Consider the following 14,966-nt stretch of genomic DNA (forward strand, 5'->3'; position numbering starts at 1 on the left):
TTCAAGATTTTATTTATTAAAAAAACAAAAACAAAAAAACAAAAAGCAAAAAACAAAAAAACTCAAGATTTTAATTTGTTTAAAGCCAGGACCTACCACTCCCGTCATTATTGCTGCATTTTTTGTGAGACTCCCCCTAGTGGCCTACAAGAGTTAGCTTCCTGAATGAGTACACTTGGAGGAAGACTGGGGAGTATGGCAGCAGTTCATTCTCTTTGTCGATCTAATTTGATGAAAACTGGTCTTCCATCAAATGGGAAGGTGAAATCAGGGGAAGGTGTGAATGTCAGCCTAAAAATAACCACTTCCCATCCAATGAGACCAAGAGGTGAAGGACCTAGTGATTTTATGACAATGAGCACTAACTGAAAACCCTTGAAGCTCTGAATCCCTGGGGGCTTGACTTAAAGTGTGGGGGTCAACCCCATTGACATCACAGATCCTTCCTGCAGTCACAATGCTACTGAGCCACACCGGGAAGATGCCCTGGAAACATAAAGACATTAGTCAGATTGTAATCCAGTTTCCTTAGTGCTCTGGCTTTCTGAAAGACAAAACAAAAAGTTCTGCTCCCTTTAAAAAAAAAAAATCAAATCAGCAAAAAATAAAGCCAGGAAATCAAGCATCATGAGTGCAGGTATTTAACCCATGATTACCCAAGGTCTCTAAATTCTCATTCTTTACTACCTTACTTATATTTCTTATTACATATAAGCAAGGTAATAAATCCCAAGGAAGATCCTTGGGTGGCTTGGGCACAATAGTGTGAGAAATCTTTTCCCATTATTTCATAACAGTTTGATCTAAATAAGTGTGTCTCAACAAAATTTCCTAAATGTCTAATGGAAGTACCTGGGATGATAAATTTTTGTAGCTGACTATGGGTGTGATGGGGGCCTGGTGAAGAAATGATGTAGGGGAGGACAGAAGAGGAGGGTGTAAAACCAATTAGAAGCATCCCTTGGGGCACCTGTGTGGCTCAGTTGGTTAAGCTGCCGACTTCAGTTCAGGTCATGATCTCACCATTAGTGGGTTTAAGCCCTGCATCAGGCTGTGTGCTGACAGCTCAGAGCCTAAGCCTATTTCAAATTCTGTGTCTCCCCCTCTCTCTCTGCTCCTCCCTGGCTAGAGCTCTGTCTCTTTGTGTCTCAAAAATAAATAAACATTAAAAAAAAAAAGAAGCCTCCCTGAACTTTTGCCATAGGTACAGAAACTGCCCTTAATTTTAAAGAGAAGATTAATACCACTGCAAAAATTCACTTGCCTTAGTTCCTGATCTAATTCAGCATTCTGGTTGCCTAGATACAGATGTAAACAAAAATGCCTCTCCGACTGCAGAGGAACAGCGGAATGAACCTGATGGCCACCTTCCTGGCTCAGTCAGTGACCAAGAAAAGAAAGCAAGTACTTTTAGACATTCATAGTAAAAATAGAATATTTTGTTCAGCTTCTTTAAAGCTTAGCGTTATTCAGAGAGTTCTAAGGGGTCCTAGAAGAGTTGTTTTTCTTTTCACTCTACCTATATTTCTTATTTGTTCTGCTTTTTACAAAGTGACTGATGACAGCACAAGCTGAAAAGAAAAGGGGCTTAATTTGTGGATACATTCATTGGACTGACTTTTAACAGGCAGGGCTAGGTGTTAACAAAATTTGACAATTATTTTTTATAAAGATTCAAAAGAAACTATGATAAATTCGAGATACAGACTTTATCTCTAACATGAAAAAGAGAAGAGCTAAATAGGTTTCTTTTATTGGTACTTGTCATTAATGAAAAAGAACATTCAAAGAAGCAGTAGTTTTAGCCCTCATCAGTGGATGAAGCCTCTTGTGATAGAAAGAGCACTGGAAAGCTAGCACAATATCAATATTAAGCATTGATCTTTGGTATCTGATGGCTGTACCATACCCAGGCTGTGTGACTTTTAGCAGTTACTTAACTTCTCTGTTTCCTCTTCTACAAAATGGGCTAATTAGGCCTAACATACAAAGATGTGAGATTTGAATGAGCCCTAAGAAAAAGGGCTTAGCAAGTAAAAGGGACTCCATCAATAGCTGTAATATAATTATTATCATCATCTAGAGGATCTTGAGCAAGTCCACTATTTCTCTAATCCTCACATTCGTCACCTATAAAAATAATCATCTTAGGGGGGCGCCTGGGTGGCGCAGTCGGTTAAGCATCCGACTTCAGCCAGGTCACGATCTCGCGGTCCGTGAGTTCGAGCCCCGCGTCAGGCTCTGGGCTGATGGCTCAGAGCCTGGAGCCTGTTTCCGATTCTGTGTCTCCCTCTCTCTCTGCCCCTCCCCCGTTCATGCTCTGTCTCTCTCTGTCCCAAAAATAAATAAAAACGTTGAAAAAAAAATTAAAAAAAAAAATCATCTTAGGGATGCCTGGGTAGCTCAGTTGTTCAAGGGTCCGACTCTTGGTTTGGGCTCAGGTCATGATCTCATGGGTTCATGAGTTTGAGACCTATGTGGGGCTCCTTGTGGAGCCTGCTTGAGATTATCAGTCTCTCCTTCCTTCTCTCCCTGCCCCTCCCCCAGTCACACTCTCTCACACTGTCTCTCTCTCTCTCTCTCTCTCTCAAAATAAATAAACTTAAAAAAACAATAATCATCTTAAATTTTTCTGTGATGAAGTAGGATCTCAGTAACTACGATTCCCACCTTATAGGACATCATATATGTGAAAGGTTTTTTTTTTAATTTTTTAATCTTTATTTATTTTTGAGAGAGAGACAGAGTGTGAGCAGGGGAGTAGCAGAGAGAGAGGGAGACACAGAATCCGAAGCAGGCTCCAGGCCCTGAGCTGTCGGCACAGAGCCTGACATGGGGCCTGAACCCACGAACCGTGAGATCATGACCTGAGCCGAAGTCGGATGCTCAACCCACTGAACCACCCAGGCGCCCCTATGTGAAAGTATTTTTTAGGCCATTAAGCCATAAAGGATCATAGCATTTTAAGGTATTCTTATAAAGCCGATGAAAACTGACACACATAAAAAATCCCATGTTGTTCCTGAGAATTGTTAATATAATTACATTCTTGCTTGTAGAAATAGGGATGAAACAGAGCTGACTCTTATATTCAATTACCAAAGATATAGAAATTTACATATTACCTTAGATACATCAAAAATTGCAGAGAAGAAAGAGGAAACATATGTCACAATGGTAATGACTTTTGCTCTATGTAAGTAGTACAATTACAATAAGATTTCTTTTTTCTGTAACTTTTACTTTTCTATATTTTCCCAAATTCTCCTCCATTATCAGGTTTAACATTTATTACTTTAAAAGTATGTGAGTTGTGTTAAGAGGATGCTATTTACAGTTTTCAAAATAAGACTTAAAAATTAATAATATAAAAGTAAAAGATATATATCCAATTGTTTCACTTGAGAAGGGGGAAGGAAACAATAGACCAGTAATTTAGTGTCCTTGGACACAATAGTCACAGACTCTTTCATCCCACAAAAGGGAATGAAAGAACTACTAGGTGCCAAAGATGTAAGGCCCAGGACCAGCCAGTTGCTGAGGAAATACCACAGACTCCCTCACACAGGCCAGGACAGCCATGGCAAGGTGAGAAAGGAAGAGCTGGCACAGGTCGGGAGCCCAGGACCCAGCGCTGTTCCAGCTCAAAACTGGCGTCAAAACACAAACCAGGGCAGAAGGCCAGTCATGTTCTCTAGGGAGTTAGGATGGTTTCCATAACATGGATACATGAGTGCCCTGTGAATCAGTGTATATACATCCTCTAGGGGAAGACTCAGCTTCAGGCCATCAGACCCATTGCAGACTCCAGTCAGCAAAGGGGAGGCAGGGCCTACAGCACTATCATGGCGATCACTGGCTCCATTCTGAGCATCCTCGAGCCTGTGCTGGTTGACCAATATCAAGTCAGCAGGGTCAGGAGAGCCTATTGTCAGGATTCTTTATTAGCTTCCTTGATAATACATTTCTTTCTTTTTCTTTTTTCTTTTTTTTTTTTTTTTTAAGTTTTATTGGAGGGGAGAGCTTTCCAATTAAGTCTCTTAGGCCCTACATCAAGAAGTAAGACGTGGTAATTCCTTAGGCATTTGCAAAACGAATGATTCCTGTATGTAGGTCTTAAATTTTACTCTGCTCACCATTACAGTATACAATAATATAAACCAAGACAAAATATCCCAGGAAAATATTTTGTTTAAGTTTTAAGCAGAGGTGGAATACTACTCATACTCTCCCTATTGAGTCCAGTTCAGTGACGGGCTATCAAAATTAACATAAATCTGTGTCCTGTTTTTAATCTTAAAAATAAAGAACATTAGAGTTTAAAACAGTTTTAGCATATGCCAAACAATGAGTGCATTTGGTGAACTCTCTCCTCCCAGAAATGCTGCAATATTATGAACTTTGATGCAGTGGAACTTTCTTTCTAGTAGCACCATGTTATTGAATTAGTTAAGTGTTCATACAGTCAGCTCTATTTAATACTAGTAAGTAATGTACATAACTGTGCTCTACTTTTATTTCTCATTGACTATAATAATCTGACATCCAGGTTTCCTAGAAAACAAAATTATCTGGATAGACCAGATTTCTAGTTTTGGAGTTTGTTTGTGAAAATTAGGTGATTCCCTGCAGAAATTGGTATGATGGGATAATTTACTCTGTGAGAACTTCTTTAGTAACTCAGCCAATAATCACTGGATATTTCACTTTAAAAATTTTCTAAGAATAATCCATGGTTTGACTTGTCTAAAAAGTTTTTTTCTGACTGTGATACCAATCAATGAAATGCAGCTCTCTAGTATCTTTCCAGAACTTGACTTTGGTTTTAGTCTCCAGAAACACAGATGGAGCATGTGCGAGTTTAACTGGGCTGATAGTCTATGGTATATATTTTGTTTAAAACTAAAATATTTATATAAAAATAATATGGATAAGACTTCCGTATAAAGTAGATGATGATACATTTTAAACCCGTGACCTTTATTTTAGGTAAGATTATCTCCAGCCGCAATGTCAGCTAAGAATTCTACGGATCTAGTTGAATATGTTGACAGGTAAGTTGGTAAATTACAACGTGTTTTAACTACTTACTATATTTAATGATTCAGCTAGAGATTCAAGTGCCTGAATGAGATGTTTGAGTTCATCTAAACTAGTTCTCTTCATTCAGAAGAGACGTATTAAATCATGTCAGAAGATGAACCTCTCTATGCTATTCCTTTCTGATTCAGAAAACAAGCCAGTTTTATTTTATTAATTTATTTAAAGCCTCCTCTTTAAATAACTTCCATAGGTTCCTATAGATTATGAATAATGCCACACAACGAGTGACATGAAAAGATCAATACAGGTACCTACGACTTTCAAAGTAAACCAATAAATCTATTAACAATTCCATTATTAAAACTCAGAGAATTTGTAAGTATGTTAAATTAATCATCAGAAAATTTTATTTCTGCTGTCCAGTGCCACACCTGGAGCTCATCCAGGGAAGGACTGCAGAAGAGGGTCTGCTCTGGGGACTTGGAAATAGGACATATTATTAATGAAAGTGCAATGTCCAAAAGATACTAGAACTCTAGTTTGTAAAGGTGGGATCACAGAGGTGACACATATTTGTTTGAATTGTTTTCTATTTTGTATGTCAGGAGATTTGGTCTGATGCAACAATTAATGCTTTTTGGACACTTGGGATTTAGTCTCGGGACTTGCACTAATTGTCTGTATGACCTCAGTCAGGCCCATCATGTGTCTTTGCTTTGGTTCTTTCATTTGCCAAATGAAGAGGTTTGATTAGAAGCTCTTAGAACCCACTATAGTTTTTTAAAAATTCTGGTCGTAAAATATACATTATGACAAAGAAGAAAAATTATCAAACAAAAGAAATGATCAAACAACATGAGAAAAGTCTAAATACTGAATTTTCATTTTTTTAAATTACCTTTAACAATGAAGATGATATACAATTTTTGAAGATGACAAACATTTTAAATTCACTGATTTTTTATCACAGTCTGTTCACATGAAGGATTTCCCTGATCCGTTGCCAATCGAATGAACACACCACACAGAGTTCAACCACGATATTTCAGCCCCTCTTTTCATGTTGCCCATAACTTGTACTTGTTTATGTGACAATAAGGTCATAATCAAGGGAAAATGAAACCAAACAAGGGAAAAGGATTTTTTAATGTTTAAAAATACAGTATTTGGACAGGTGACATTTTTTCTGAGCTAAAGACAATGATTGTGGTGTGCATAAAAATAATTACTTTACAGGGACATATTAGCTACACTTGCCATCCAAGGAGGAATGGGAGACTTATTCTTACTTGAATCTACACATGACAAATAGAAAATAGAATTCATTCTTCTGATCTGTCAAATTCCAGTATGAACCCAAGTGGATTTCTTTAGCCCAGGCTGCTGACCTACATACCAGGAGATGACAGAACAAATTCCTGGAAGACAATGACAAACCTACAAAGAAATTCAAGGAAATTTTTGCCCTTTCTTGGATTCCAGAGAAACTAAAATTAAGACAAAAGGGGAGAAATATTATGTAATTCAAAGCAAAAGTATAATGAAGATTATCTGGTGCCAACATTCATTTCTCCCTTGATCTCTTCCAAAACCACTCTCTTGCGGTCTAAGCCAAGGTAACTCCTAGGTACCACCTAAGATGGTTGGGTTGTTTTGTTTTGTTTTGTTTTGTTTTGTTTTGTTTTGTTTTGATCTTTCCCCTCTAATCTCCCAGAGCAGGCTGCAAGCTCCCGAAATGCAGGGACTATAGGATATTATGCTTTCTGATCTCCCCCCCCTACAGTCGTAGCCTATCACGGAGTATTGGATATTGATTCCTTCAGAACCATAGTGGACAGACTGAATGGAGAGTCTAGTGGAACAGCCGAATCTTTAAGACTCTGCTTCATGCAGTAGACTCCTGGGTAGCTGATTAACTGGAAAAGCAAGGTGGCACACAGGCATTTCAATAATCAGTGAAGGTACTTCAAACTGACATGCTAACTCCAAAAACATAAACATAAAAAACAATTCAAAAAATAGCTTCATCCTTCAAGTCATAGTATTCATCGAGTAACAACAGATTTATTGATATGCAGAGAGGGTAATAACAGAAGCAAAAGTCATTATGAACTTAAGCTACCAGAATCTATATTACATATTCTCAGAGGTTCTGCCTTATAAATCTATATGGGAATATTTATAGGAAATACTGAAAAAAAAAAAAACAACAAAACCAATAATAACAGCCCCAAAAAAGTGAGAATGAGCAATAAAATGGGTGATACATACCCTATGAAAAAGGTTTGTCTAGAGACATGCACATTAAAAGACCTGGCAGACCAAGCACTGACAAGGCTCTTCCCAGCCTCAAGCAGTTGGAACAACACCCACACATTATAGTACTTGTTAAATATTAGGTCATATTAATAATCCATGGAACAGGGGGAGGCGGAATGCTTGCAATCATTTATAGGACAAGTACGGTGACATTATATTAAAGGCAGTAAATAATTCTGATTTCCACAATGTGTTCGTGGATTCACAGTGGCAGTGTGGCCAATGCTCATTTAAGCTTCATTGAACAGGAAAGCACCAAAGCCTTTTTTTTCTTTTTCTTCTTTTTGTCCCTGCTGGTGGAAGGATCACCGCATTGAGGCCAGGCGCCTCAGGTCCGCTCTTGAATCTGCCTCTAATTAATTAGCTATGGGACCTTGAGAAAAAGGAAATGCCTTTTCTTTGTGGGCAATCTCTGCCTCTTCTCTAAAATGGGGTGGAGTTTTAAGTGATGATGAGCAGCCTGAGTCCCAAGGGCTGTCTGTGTTCAAAATCAAATCCAGATTTCACTTCCAGGATGCAGCTCAGAAAGCTGCCTCTATGTGCTACTTTCTCAACTCTGGCCATAATTTCTCATAAGCATTCTTTTATGTAATAAGGCAAATGGCTAAGATTTAAGAACATGGACTATTACCCCTTGGGATTTAATTTTGAATAAAAAACAAATTCTGCCTATAAATCTCTTTTTATTTTTCTTCAACTGACTGCTGGAAAAAAATTCTTAACACTGAATCAATAATTTCTAAGGTCTCTTCCATCCCTCAAATTCTTTGGTCTTCTAAAACTGGTTATTACCTTTTATGCACTTAACAAATACTTACTGAGCATTTATTATGTGCTGGGCATTATGTTAGGCACTTAGGTAGTCATTAGCAAACAAAACAGACAAAGATCCCTACCCTCATGGGGATTCCATTCTAGCAGAAGGAAGGGACACATATTGTTAGATAGCCTGTCAGGGCAGGCCTCACTGAGACATCAGATGTGAGCAAAAACTAGGAGATGAGGGAGTTGGCCATGTGGACATGTATGGGAAGAGTAACGTTTCCAAGGCAGGAACCTTCCCGAGGTGTGGCTGAAAAGGCAAGGGGGCAAAGATGGCTGGAATAAAAAAAATAGGGAAGTATAAACTTGAACCACCATGCCCCCTGGGCCAGGGAAATGAAGTTGTTTGTTATGGAGAAGTTGTCCAGTACATATCTCAGAAATTCTCTCAGGAGTACAGTTTGGGAAGATGAGGGGTCTGGCTGACAACCAAAGAATGGTATTTAAAATTGGGATACATAAAACTCTAAGTGAAATAGGCAAAAGCATACATGATTGATGATTTCTCCTTGTGAGTAGGATATGGCATTCAGGGCCTGTGAAGTATTTATTTTCAAGGTTTTCTCTTACTACCATGGCAGACATTTTATTGTATTGTGATGCATTGCTTTGCTTGGTACAAGATGATGATAGATATTTCACATTACAGTACACAAGAAAGGAAGACAAAACACTGTTGGTTGAGCTTTCTATGGGATAGGTCATGTTAGGTTGGAGGACTTTCTGGTTTTGTTTTGCAACATCATATCCATCATTGAGGGCAACCAGCTCCCAGGTGAGAAAGCTCAAAACAGTCTGGGCAGCTTGGGAAGGAAGGGATACATGGGGCACTCTGGGTTCATTAGCAAGGTTTTTTATGATCTGGAAAACCCTCTTACACCCTGCACAACTCCCTGGTCTCACTGACCATATTTGTTGTTAAAGAGTCCAGTTCTTAGTCCATGTTAATCTTCTCATTTAATCCTCTCAATAACCCTAACAGCGGCATAGTGTCACTATTTTAAATATGGAGACCCTGGGGTTCAAAGGAGTCAAATATTTGTCCAAGTGCACATAATACTATGACAGAACCAAGATTCTAATCCAGAAATCTATGTCTAAGTTATTCCAAAGCCTGTTTTCTTAACCACCCCTCTATCCACATTCCCTGCCAGCTATCCCCTCAAGACACACACACACACACACACACACACACACAGACATTTAACCTCCAGCCCATCCCTGGACCATAGAAGATGTGATTCAACCATAGATTTCTGGTCTTCCTCCACTAGGGCCCCTCTGGGAGGAGTGGCCAACCTGGACTCACAGCATCCTAGCTGTGCCTGGGAGGTGCTGCCATCAGCCACAGTGCAGTCTCTTATTCCTCTCTAGCATCTTCTCACTGCCTGCCCCACAACCTGTGATGGGCAAGACTCTGGCTGTGGGTGGACACAGCTACAGGAATTGGGCACAACCCACAACACCCACATATTGCTCAAGGCAGGGCCTGCCCAGATGAAGTTCAGTCCCTCCCACCCCAGGATGCCCCCTGGATTCCCGCCACACCTATGAGCTTCTGCTCAAGTCTGAGAAATGCACTGAGGTCAGGTTGAGCCAGACTCAGTTCTCTAGAGCAGAGAGGGAGCCCCTCCAGCCTCTGGGCTTCAGTGAGGATCCTTAGGATTCCACATGAGATGTGAGCCAAGCAGAGGAAAGGTAACTGGTAATTACATAATATATTCTGAGGTAACACAATATAACAGGAAGAGCTACTAAGTAGTCTAAGCAAAGCTGCTGTGATGTAGGAAAGAGTCAAAGAAGCAAATTAAAATATTTCCCAGCTGAGTGACTGACAATCTCCAAGTCTCAGTTTCCATCTGAATTGAGAAAAATTTTACCTATGCCATGGGGGTAGTTGTGGGGATGAAATGAAATGATGTATATAAAAATGACACGTCAGGGGCACCTGAGTGGCACAGTCTGTTAAGCATCCAACTCTTGATCTCAGCTCAGGTCATGATCTCACAGTTCGTGAGAGCAAGCCCCCCATCGGGCTCTGTGCTGATGGTGCGGAAACTGCTTGGGATTGTGTCTCTCCTTCTCTCTGCCCCTCCCCAACTTGTCCTCTCTATCTCTCTCTCAAAAATAAATAAATAAACTTAAAAAATTGTTTAAATGACATGTAAACTATGAGCATTATATAAAAATAAGACTGTGTAATAATAAATTCCTTACATTTCTCCATGGCTAGGAACTCCCCTTAAATAACTTACCATCTGTATTAGTTTCCTAGGGCTTCCATAACACAGTATCATAAACTGGGAAGGTTAAAACAACAGATATTTATTGCCTCACATTTCTAGAGGTTAGAAGTCTAAAACCAAGGTGTCATCAGGGTTGGTTTTTTTCTGAGGACTCTGAGGAAGAATCTTTTTCATTCCTCTCTCTTAGCTTCTGGTGACAGCTGGTGATTGCCGGTGTTCCTTGACTTCTAGATACATCACTTCAATTTCTACCACCATTTCACATGGTATTCTCCATATGTCTCCATTTTTACATAGCCATTTTCTTATAAGGGCATCAGTCATATTGGATTATGGCCCCACGCTCCCCCCTATGACCTCATCTTAACTAATTACATCTGCAATGACCTTACTTCCAAATAAGATCACATTTTGAGGTACTAAGAATTAGGACTTCAACATATCTCCTTGTGGGGATACAATTCAGCCCATGATTCCATCTAATAATTACTAATAATTATGGTAAGAACATTTGTATATGACACTTATAGATGTTGCAAAGCACTTCAAGTACATTAAGTAAATTGATATCCTTCAGTCAATTGGTAGGGCAGGAGTCATGATCTCCACAGGACACAAAGATCTCTCCTCTGGACAACCTAAGAAAGGTTAAAGATAATAAGTGGCAAAGACAGCCCTTGAACCCTGGTCTTCTGACTCCAAATACGGTATTCTTTACCCGGGAGACTGACATAAATAACATGTACATCCCCAAAATAGCAAGGCAATATGGAAAAGTGTCACAAAATAACTACAAATCCTGTAAGAACTCCAAATATCATCAAAACTACTTGCTAGAGCAGTTTACATACACTTTGCCTATAAGTATAACTCATCATGCCCTCATTCACACAGAGACTCTGGAACACTTGCCAACTGAATGCCTCCCACAAGGAAGCCAATCACAACAGGTGCATCATTAATTCTGTAATTTTAATGAAAATTTTACTAACAAAGTGTTTGCCTCATATAGCATATAACTGGTTTGCTAGAAATTATCTACAACCAGTCTCCTTCTCCAGTCTCTCTTGGCCATGTCCTTATTTAGAGTCCTCTCCTCCAGGCTCCTTTAGGCAGACCTCATGCTGGCACAACCCTATTGGCTTTGGTCTGCCTCTTCCCCACCTGTACCCATGAACCTGGAGTTGCCTCCATCTCAATCCTAAAGCATTCAGTCTTGTGTAAAACCCAGCAATGGAGGCTTGTCTAGCTGCCAAAATCCATTCGCCAGGGTGGTTAGAAATAAGCAACAGAGAAACTACGGAAAATATTTTTTTCAATTTCATTGTTCCATAAACTTACAGGTTATTTTTGTGAGGCACCAAAATGTTCTCTAAAATTTCACTTCACGTGTGTGTGTGTTGTGTGTGTTGCAGGACTGTATGCACTGAGAATGGAACTAGGCATAGAAGATCTCCCAAAAATGAAAATTTTTTTCAGTTATACTCTTCATTTTTCTAGAAAAGAACTCAAATTTTCAAATTTCTGCATCTTGAGTATTACAGGCTGACAAAATAGTTATCAGAATCTCCTAAGTAAATTTAGTGCTCGATTCACAAGAACAGAACAGGCAGAGAAGTGAGAGGCTCTAGGTACGGATGCCTCTGCCAGCAACAGCACAGCTGGTACAAGTCACACCGAATCACAGAGAAACAGAACTCAGAGTTTGTGGAAAATCTGTTCAGATTCAGTTGTCAGCTACATAATCAATGATTTATGTAAAGCCCAAATATCTCTCTGAAAAGGCCCCCTGGGAATTCTTTCTCCTGTGCTTAGTAACTCCATCTGGACTAGTCTGGAATATTCAGTCATTTCTTTCCTCTCACAGTTAAATTTAGATGTAAGTCCCACCGATACAATACACTAATAAAACAGTGCTTTCTTTTTTTTTGTTTTATTTACTGAAAATTAGAGTGACCACATCTTGTTACTCAGTTTTTAACCATTTGGATGATCTTTGAAAAATGGTATCAGGAAACTCTCTTAGAAGACTGAGACTGTTCATACATGTGTCTTTCCAGTTGGTGATTTAGAAAGTCAATTGCAAAATAACATTCTCTTTTTTTAAGTTATTTTTGAGAGAGAGAGTGCACACACACACACACACATGCGCATGGGAGAGGGGCAGAGAGAGAGAGAGACAAAGAGAGAATCCCAAGCAGGCTCCACACCGTGGAGCCCAATGCGGGGCTCAAACTCACAAACTGAGAGATCATGACCTGAGCCAAAATCAAGAGTTGGACACTTAACCGACTGATTCACCCAGGCACCCCCATGATATTCTCTTTTGTTATGGTAATGGAAATGGAAAAATATATAAGCTCTGTGTTTATCTTGCAGGAATCGTGTAAATAGAATGAAACAGCATTATTTTGTGCTTCATTAAGCATCATTAAGCTTCATCTTTAATGCTTCACTAAGCATTTTTTATTAATAAAAAATAATAAAACTCCCAATTTATAGTAAACCTTAGGCACAAAAAGGAATGCTTTCCACTTAAATATAAAATAACTTCTAAAAATAAATTTTACAAACTAAAGGAAACTATATATCTATCACTTATATAAGTCACTTAATGTCCCTATTGTTGCAGGAAAATACATTTGCATAACACTAGGTGCTGCCCTCCTTACCGGGTTCCTTCCATGTGCCAAATAGCAACATCATTGAGGCCAATCATGGCAAATGGGACCACAGACTGGCATCTGAGCAGAGGTGGCAGCTTTGTTCCACTGGTCTCTCTGCCACCTTAGGTCTGATTCCTCAAGTTCTTTCTGGACACAATCTTGACACCAGCCAATAAATAGCACACCCAAAAAGTGAGTGAACAGGGGCTCCCCATAACCCTGGGCTGCATTGGTTTTGCCGCCCCTACCACATGCTTCTCACATGTTATCTCTGTATTTACAACCACACAGTGAAGTAGGCCTGTTAGCCCCATTCAAGGATGAATTAATTGAAACACTTGGTTGGTCAGTGGTGGAACCTGTGTTCTGCCATCAGTCTATCTTGCCTACCACCTTGCTAAATTGCTTCTGACTCTCCATATAACTTGAGAGCTCATATTCTCTATTTCACACCTCAGCACTTTATATATTCTGCCTTATCACTCACTGATCACAAACTGAGAATCACTCACTGATTCACATGACCAGTTTTAAATAAATAAATGGGTTTCAATATCTAGAAGACATAGAATCATCTAAGTGCTTACGTAAAATGTTTATTCTTGCTCTGTCCCCCTCAACACCCAAGATTGTGATCTAACAAATCTATGACAGAGCTAAGGAATCTGCATTGTAACAACTTCCCTCCCTTCTCCACCCCCCATGATATTAATTCAATTTTCTTTATGAGAAACCCTGAATTAAACTAAGTTCCTTGAGGGACAGACCATTATCTATTATGCATGGACTAGAGTAGACATTTAGTAAATACTAATATAGTTTTATTTTAACTGACATTTTTATCGGTAGATTGTTAGATATAGATACAGTGCTTTCAGCTACACAGAACAAAGACTACAACCAAAATGATTAGTTCACATTTTTAAAAATCTAGAGTTTAGTTAATTTAGAGACTTAGCATCATCAAGCAAATGTTTTCTATCCTTTTTTTCCGCTATCTTCTTTTCCCTCATGGTCACAAGATGGCTTCAGAAGTTCCAGACATCACACACAGGCATGACAACATCCAGCAAACAAGAGAGAAGTTTCTTCTTAGGTGTTTTTTCTTGAAAGCAAAGAAACATTATCCAGAAACCCCACAATAGGTTTTTCCTTTCACCTGACTGGCCAGGTCAGTCCTACCTAAACCAGCTTCATCTCAACCCAGAAGAATTAGACCACCATGATTGATTTGCCCCCCTCCCAAATGACATGGGGGGTGGGAGGATGAACCAAATCAGGCAGTGGTGGTGTGGGTTGGGGGGTTAACTATTAGGAAGTTAACCAACAATGCCTGACACACTGGGAACACCTAAGAGAACACAAATACTAAATTTTGAGAAGAATGTAGCATAATTTATAAGTATCTGTATAGGACTGATGACTAAGGACCAACTTCTCTTTCCCTGGCACATCCAGACTGCAGACTGTGGAGAGGTCAGAAAGCAGCACTAGCTCAAGGAAGGTAACAAGTAAATCTGCCGTCTGCCACTAGGCTATGTGTCACCATCAGCAGGGCCTGACATCCTCTTCCCTTCTGCCTGTGACTCATACATCCAATCGACAGAGCACTGTCAGCATGCTGGGGTTTTAGAGAAATGGAATATATATATATATATATATATATATATATATATATATATATCCCCATATCCATTTGGTAATATTCCAGAAGAACATTTTTAAGCCAAATGAGTGGTAGAGGGAATCTAATGAAACCCTTAACAAAGCCTTCTTTGTTCCTAAAATGTGCAGGTGACAAGAAAGGGGAACTTCACCCAGGCTGAGGCTATTTTGTACTGCTCAAGAGAAGAAACTGTAAACCTTGAAG

At 39.3% G+C, this 14,966-nt stretch overlaps 1 protein-coding gene across 2 annotated transcripts in view; it reads left to right on the plus strand.

Moving 5' to 3' along the window:
- Positions 1-510: 510 nt before the first annotated feature.
- Positions 511-14,966, plus strand: part of FAM81B (family with sequence similarity 81 member B) — a 54,981-nt gene continuing 40,525 nt past the window's right edge. Inside the window, exons 1-3 of one of the 2 annotated variants that reach the window (XM_047865381.1) lie at positions 511-637; positions 1,303-1,400; positions 4,990-5,054. In XM_047865381.1, the coding sequence (XP_047721337.1) occupies positions 628-637; positions 1,303-1,400; positions 4,990-5,054 (173 nt within the window). In that variant the 5' untranslated portion in view covers positions 511-627. The remainder of the gene's footprint in view (positions 638-1,302; positions 1,401-4,989; positions 5,055-14,966) is intronic. The other variant, XM_047865390.1, reaches the window with a different exon arrangement.

Source organism: Prionailurus viverrinus, chromosome A1 (genome assembly GCF_022837055.1).
Source record: "Prionailurus viverrinus isolate Anna chromosome A1, UM_Priviv_1.0, whole genome shotgun sequence".
Taxonomy (NCBI): domain Eukaryota; kingdom Metazoa; phylum Chordata; class Mammalia; order Carnivora; family Felidae; genus Prionailurus; species Prionailurus viverrinus.